The sequence below is a fragment of the Pelecanus crispus genome, chromosome 17, assembly GCF_030463565.1.
Source record: "Pelecanus crispus isolate bPelCri1 chromosome 17, bPelCri1.pri, whole genome shotgun sequence".
NCBI classification, from domain to species: Eukaryota; Metazoa; Chordata; class Aves; order Pelecaniformes; family Pelecanidae; genus Pelecanus; species Pelecanus crispus.
Window position 1 is genome coordinate 8,610,696 of NC_134659.1, and position 6,748 is coordinate 8,617,443.

Consider the following 6,748-nt stretch of genomic DNA (forward strand, 5'->3'; position numbering starts at 1 on the left):
GCCTGGTGGGGAGCAGCAGCTCAGGGGTGTTGGGGGCCTTGGTCCCTTGTTGGCCACGGGCTTGCTCTCACCCTCCCCACCGGTGGTGGGATGTGGTGGTGGGGCTGGAGCTCCCTCCCCATAACCCCCGGCTGCCCCAAGGCTGTGCTGGGGTGCCCATGGGGGGCTCAGCCCTGGGGACACGTGACGGCCTTTGGGGAGGCTCCTGGCACCACTCTGGGGGGCTGCCCCCCTCACATTTGGAGACCTCTCAGCGTAAGCCTGACTTGCGGAAGCATCTTGATCTACAGGTTTCAACCAAGCATGGTGGGACACACATGCAAATCGCCCAGCGCTGTCCTCGCTTGGCCTCTGGGGACATGATGGCCACCCGGCAGAGGTGGTGGTGGTCCTCACTGCGCTGCCGTTGCGTGCACATCCCACCGTGTGTCTCCTCAGAACAGACCCCCTGGGGCTCCCCGTGCTCAGATGGCCCCCGCGGCTCCAGCTGCAACGCTGACGGCTCGGCACCCCACCACCATGCCGGCCGCAGCGGGGCTCCACCATCCCTGCAAACTTCTCCCCAGAAGACGCCAAACTGGAGCTGGCCGGGGTCACTTGGCATCCATGGCTCTCACCCTTCCCGAGCGGAGAGAGGCAGAGCAGGAGCGGGAGGCGCCTGGGTCTCCTGCAGAGGCTCTTCTCCACCGTTTTGATGTCCATGCCCCACGCAAGCACAGTGGGTCTGGTCATCCCGTGCTGTCAGGCGCCGGTGTCACCTCCACGCAACGTTCAACAGTTCCGCATGTGAACCCCAGGGAAGGACGGCAGCAGTGATGCTGCAGGCTGGTGACGCGGCCGCCGGGGAATGTCCCAGGCGTGACGGTGGCTTTGCACCTGGAAGGGATGGCAGGCGGAGGCGATGGGACATGCAGAAGGGAGCAATGCTGAAGAACAAAAAGAACCATCCGTGTCTTTAACCTCTTCCCCTGGAAGCTATTGGGACTGTCTGGAAACCCTTCCACAGCCATCAAAGGGTATTTCAGCTTAAAACAGAACAAAAGAAACCAAAACCAAAGGTTGCGTAACTGAGGTATCAGTAGCTCTGGGTCGCTTTGACTGTCAGCAGTGCTGTGCTGCGCTGGCCGGCAGATCTTCCTATTTGTTTTTCCCAAGAGCTGCATCTACTTCTTCCTCTGGCTTCAGCGAGTGCCACTGGGCAATGGGCCGCCGGGGGTTGGCTAGCATGTCGGACCAATGCCGCAGCTCCGTGCCAGTGGCGTTGCAGCCCGTGAAGATCTTGCCGATGGCTTCGTTCTTCCCCAGCTTGTCATAGTCCAGCACTGTGATGACCACCTGCACTTTCTGAAGGAGGAAAGCTTCTTTAGAGGGGCAGAAAGACGCAGCGGCCGTGATGGCTCCACGGCCTCCATGCTGTCCCCAGCCCCAGGACAGCTCGGCAGGGTGCCCCAGGGATCCCCCAAGGCTGAGCCCCACCATGGCCCATTTTGGGTCAGGGTCCCCTCCATGCCCATAGCTCCCTCCTCTTCCTTCCCAGAGGATCCTGGGGTGGCAGAGCCGTGGTGGGGGCCCAGCTCATCCTGACGTGGCCACCGGGGAAAGGGCAGCAGGAGGTGGTGTGGGGCTCGGCAAGAGCTGCGGGCTACAGGGCTGCAGGGGCTAGGGCAGGACATGGAGGGGCAGAAGACACCCACCAATGGTCCAAAATGCCCCTAGGACCACACGGGGGTCCCTGCTACAGCTGGGGTGAGCACTATAGGGCCAGGAGCAGAGGAAAGCCCCATTCCTGCTGCGAGCTGAGGCTGGGGGTGCATCTCCCACGGGTGCTGCCCAGCCTCCCACCTCTGCGCCTGCATCAGCTGCCCTCAGCATCAGCCCAAGCCCAGGTTGGGACTGGACATATTTTACAGGTGAGCAGACCAGAAGCTCAGCAGGAGCCGCTCAGGCTGGTGGGAAGGCTGGGACAACTGCGGGACTTCTCCCATCACCCCCACCCTGCCTGCCTCCCAGGGAAGTCATTGGACAAACCTGTATCTGCTCAAAGGGGATCTCAAAGCTGAAGGACTCATTGAAGTAGGGGTTCAGGGTCTTCTTCTTGACTGTGGTCTTCTTCTTCTTCAACCTCTTGCCATTCTGCAGCAGGTGGATCTTCACGTAGGGATCTGGGCGGGGCAGGACAGTCCATCAGCCAGGGCTGAGCTGCCCAGGAGAAGCCTCAGCCCAGGATGAGATTCACCGTGGGGTAAGGAGGCCCTCACAAATAAAGGTGCTCTGAGGTTTGTGGATGGAGGCCAAAGCCAAAATATTTGGGCTGGAGAGGATTTGTGGGAGCAACTGGCCAAGGGATGGAGGTCTTCTGCATCCTGTGGGTCTCCTTGTAGGAGGGCTGGGGACAGTGGAGTGACACCAGCAGGTGCTGGCCTATCACCCCCATTTCTGGAGCAGGACACCCCAGCAACAAAGCTGAACCCTTCCAGCTGTGCAGGTACCGCTCTTCCCCTGGTTAAGGCAGGTCTGGAGAGAGCTGAGGGCCCCTGGGCAGAGCGCTCAGCCCTGGGGTGGAGATGGGAAGACTCTTCTAGCATAAAACATGCTGTGACTGAGGTCCTCAGCCCCAGGTCGAGGAGGAGCAGGAGCAAATGGCAGAGGAGCATTTTCACCACCCAGGTCCTGCAGCATCCTGGCCCTGGACACAGTGGCGGACCAAATTCAGTATATCCTTCCTGAGGGTCGGGGGGCTCATCCCATCCCCATCTCCCCTCACCCCCCAGCCATACCTTGGGCTGCCTCCAATGCAGGAGGTCCCAGGCACTGGGGGGGGGTCCTTCCCCAAGCCCTGCCAGACTGATGGCCCCAGTGTCTTTCCCCAACAAAGGATGCTGAGAGCCCCACGGTGGGGCAGGAGGAGGATGCTCACAAGCCGGCACCCACCTGAGAGCCCCCCGACATCCATTTTCTTCAGATTCTTGGCCTCCAGGATGCAGACAGTGAGTTTCCCAGCCGTGGGCACGTACCGGAGGGAGATGCAGATATCTCCTAGTTTCTCTGGCTGCCAAGCAGAGCAGGGAGCAGATATCAAAGCCTTGCCAGTGCATCATACTGCAGTGTTGGGACATGGGCCCGCATGCAGGTCCCCCCAAACCCTGCTCAACCTTCGATGCAGGCATGAGCTGGCACCCCGTGCACCAGCACAAGGATTTGATCACCCAAGACACTCCTACTCTTCATTTTTGTTACAGAAAGGCTTTTGCACGGGATAACAACAGGGGCAGATCCTGCCCAGCGCTCATGGCTGGGACATGCTTGCCCTTCAGGTGGGACCCCACAGCAACCGCCACCCCGAGCACTGTGGGATGGCCCAGAAAGCAGCACACATCTCAACCCCCCTGGCCAAGGGTTTCAGCTGGCCAAGGGCCATGCACCGGCCCTGCTCACACCTCCTCCTTCTCGCCACTCTGCAGGTCCCGCCACTCCTCGATGGGCTGGCCCAGGTCCACCGTGTTCATGGGCACCTTCACCTCACCGATGATGTCGTGCTTGGAGAAGCGATCGAAGTCATAGATGGCCATCACCAGCGTCTTCCCACCCAGTTCCTGGTAGGGGACCTGCACAAAGAGGGCCACCGGGCTGGCAACAGGCTCAGAGGAGCCCAAACCAGGACCACCCACTCCCAGCAGTGAGAGTCAAAGTACGGGACCAGGACACGGTCAGGGGGAAAGATGGGAGTGGGAGAGAAGATCTTGTGTTGTGGGTAGGAAGGGGCTCACCTTGAAGGTGAAGGTCTCGTTGAAGGCAGGGTTGAGTGTCTTCTTCTGCACTTTGGTCTCGTACTTTTTCTTCTTGTCAGGGAGCAGGAACACCTTGACGTACGGGTCTGAGGTGCCACCCATGTCCAAAGCTGGCAGTTCGGCAGCTTGGAGGATCCCCACTGTCAGCTGGAGGGGGGAGAGGGGTGTCTTCAGCAAGACCACCCAGCTACGCGCTGCAGATGCCAAGGGCTTGTCTCCAGCCCAACGTGGGGCAGAACTCCCCATGGCACAGCACCCAGCTCCCCACTCCCTCCTGTGCCACCCAGGTCCAACAGGGAGGCGTCTCTCAAATACCCTCCCTGGGCAAACCCCACTCGCCCATCTCCTCAGCCGAGCCCTGGCCCCTCCATCACCTGGTTCGCCTGGAAATCGTAGTCCAGCGAGAACTGCAGCTTGCCAAGGTTCTCTGGCTCCTTCTCCTCCTCCTCACCTTCCCCCTCTGTCAGACCCATCTCTGCATCATCGTCGTCCTGTTGGTCCTGGAACAGCAGCCGAGGTGCCTGGCTCAGCGGCAGGGTCACAGCCCAGAATCCCTGTCCCCACACTGCTGGGGGATCTCTGGCACCCCAACCCTCCCGGCTTCTCAGCCCCCAGGGTTCTGCTCACGAGGGGCAAGGAGACCCCCTGTGCTGGGGACATGAAGCACCGGTAGAGCTGCCCTGGGGTGGCACCAGCTCTGCCCACAACCATGCAGCTGCAGGGAAGCCCCTGGGCTGCTCAGGCTGGTCCAGCCGAGGCCACCTCAGGGTGCTGGGACACAGGGTCAGCTCCAGTGGGGGGAGGTTTGGTGCTTGTATGGGGGGATGCATGCAAGCAACCTACTGCAAATGGTGCTGGGATACTCTACCCCCCCCAGCCCATGCCTGGGGGAGCACTGTAGTCAGTGCTAAGGGCTTAGCAGGGCCATTTTATTAATTTCTTACTAGAGATACAACCTGATTCTCCTATGCCTAAGGCAAAGCCACCCCTCTCCATGCCTCGCCAAGCCATGGTCCATGGGGTGGGAGCCCCAGCTCCTTATCACCTCTCTGACATTTCCCCAGGTCCCCTGTCCCACCCTGGAAGCAGCCAATGGAGAAGGAGGCTCACGGTGGCACCTACCGTGGAGAGTGTCCCAGGACGGAGCGGGAACACGCAGAGAGGGCAGCAGGGAGCGAGGGCAGTGAGAGCAGCGGCAGGGAAGAGAGCTACGTTACAGAGAGCATCGACAAGGGACCCACGGCGAAGTGGGGAATCAGGGTTTGTACGGCCCCGTCAAGCTCCAGGGATGGCAGCCCTCGCCCTCCTTCAGGGAATTCCACCCCACATCTCCCACCACCGTGGGGGCAGGCAGATGGGCAGCTATGATGGAGCATCTCCACTCAGCGCTCATCTCTCCAGCCCTGCCTGCCCGTGGTGCCCACATGGCTCTGATGAGCAGGACCAGACGCCCAGAGTCGCCCACCCACTCCAAAAGGCCCTGGGTCAGGGCCATTGAAATGGCCGGGATGGCCCCAAAGCCTCCTTCCTGCTGCCCCCCCAGGATGGAGATACAGCCCCAGCTCTGCTCTGTGCACCAGCACCTGCCTCCTGAGCACTGGCTTTTTTGGGGCCCTAAACTGGCGGGTGTATTGGCCTCGTGGTCCTCCCGTCTCAGCTAAAGGTACAGCTCAATGAAGTGAGGGCAACTCAGAGGAAGGCAGGGAGACATAAGGGATTAAATTAACATTTGCTGGTTCAGGTGAAGCATTGGCAGATCCAGGCCAGCTTGAGCCTGGTCCCATCCAGGCCTGGGGCACTGGAGGGGGATGGTGCTGCTGTCTCAGCTGCAGGCTCATGTCTGCACTCTCCCATCCCAGGATCCTGGTGGCTCCATCCCCCTCTGCCACCTGAGCTACGAGTGTCCCGACACAGTTCATAACCCAACCGGAGGGATCATCCTACAACACCAAGCGCAGGACAAGGCCAAGCGGTCCAGAAGGACGTCACCTGGTTGCCCGACTTCATGTCCTTCATGTTCATGGCGTTCTTCATGCCTTTGCCCTTCTCCTTCTTGTTCTTCTTCTTCTTGCAGCAGCACTTCTTGCAGATGCAGAAGCAGCAGGTGAGGATGAGGAGTCCAGCTACCACCGCGATGGCAATGAGGGCCCAGGGCGGCACTGCAGGCAAAAGCCGGCATCATCGTCAGCCCCACAGCTCCCTCCCAGCCCCAGCCACCCCACTGCCTCGTCCCACATGCTGCACTGGGACCGGAGCGGTGGTGGGGTGATGAGGAGTATGATACCTGGAAAAGGAGGCGGCTACTCACAGGGAATCTTGTTGAGCTCATTCATGAACTTGTCCTTCAGCTGGGTGAACATGTCCTCCTTGCTCTCGCCTGGCCCCACAGCCTCGGTGGAGTTCTCCATCGTGGTCATGGGTATCGTGGTGGCCGTGGCCTCCGGGGCCATCATGGATGCTTGCTTGAACGTCATGGTGGGTCAGGGGCTCCCTGAAACACGACGGTGCCTCAGTGGTCACCCAGGTCCCTGCTGCCCCCACCCCTCCCCATGCCCAGGCTGCATCCCTGAGCAGCGTCTGCACCAAGGACATCTGCATTGACAGCGGGGCTACAACAGGGCGCTTGATCTTCTGCTGGAGGGGCGTAGAGCCCAATGGCTATGAAGGACAGGAGGGTCCAGACACCTGGATTCCCTCACAGGCAATGGGAAGCCCAGTCGACCCCCACGTTTCCCAACCCTTGACATCTCCAAAGCCACTGGGAGCATCACCCAGATTCACATCAATGCTGGTGCCAGCTCAGAGCCTCCTGGGGACACAGAGGCCACTCCTAGGGGGAGGTCGCCTGGCGAGGCCCCATGGGATGAGGGAAGGGGTGTTTGCATCCCCAGGAGAGATCAGCAAGGTTAGTTTGGACAAAGCCATCCCCCCCGCCTCCCCCTTTTCTCAAGCAGGGCCCC

At 60.6% G+C, this 6,748-nt stretch overlaps 1 protein-coding gene across 2 annotated transcripts; it reads right to left on the reverse strand.

Moving 5' to 3' along the window:
- Window positions 1–1,137: 1,137 nt before the first annotated feature.
- On the reverse strand, window positions 1,138–6,262 carry SYT2 (synaptotagmin 2). Of its 2 annotated transcripts, none has more exons than XM_009486813.2 (8): window positions 6,097–6,262; window positions 5,778–5,947; window positions 4,163–4,279; window positions 3,768–3,935; window positions 3,438–3,605; window positions 2,932–3,049; window positions 2,029–2,162; window positions 1,138–1,344 (listed from the first exon to the last, which is right to left on the reverse strand). In XM_009486813.2, exons 1-8 carry the CDS (start codon window positions 6,260–6,262, stop codon window positions 1,138–1,140), a joined length of 1,248 nt encoding a protein of 415 aa, XP_009485088.1. The 2 variants fall into 2 exon arrangements, with proteins under 2 accessions (XP_009485088.1, XP_075578505.1); XM_075722390.1 differs by having other exon boundaries at window positions 4,163–4,288.
- Between the last annotated feature and the right edge of the window lie 486 nt (window positions 6,263–6,748).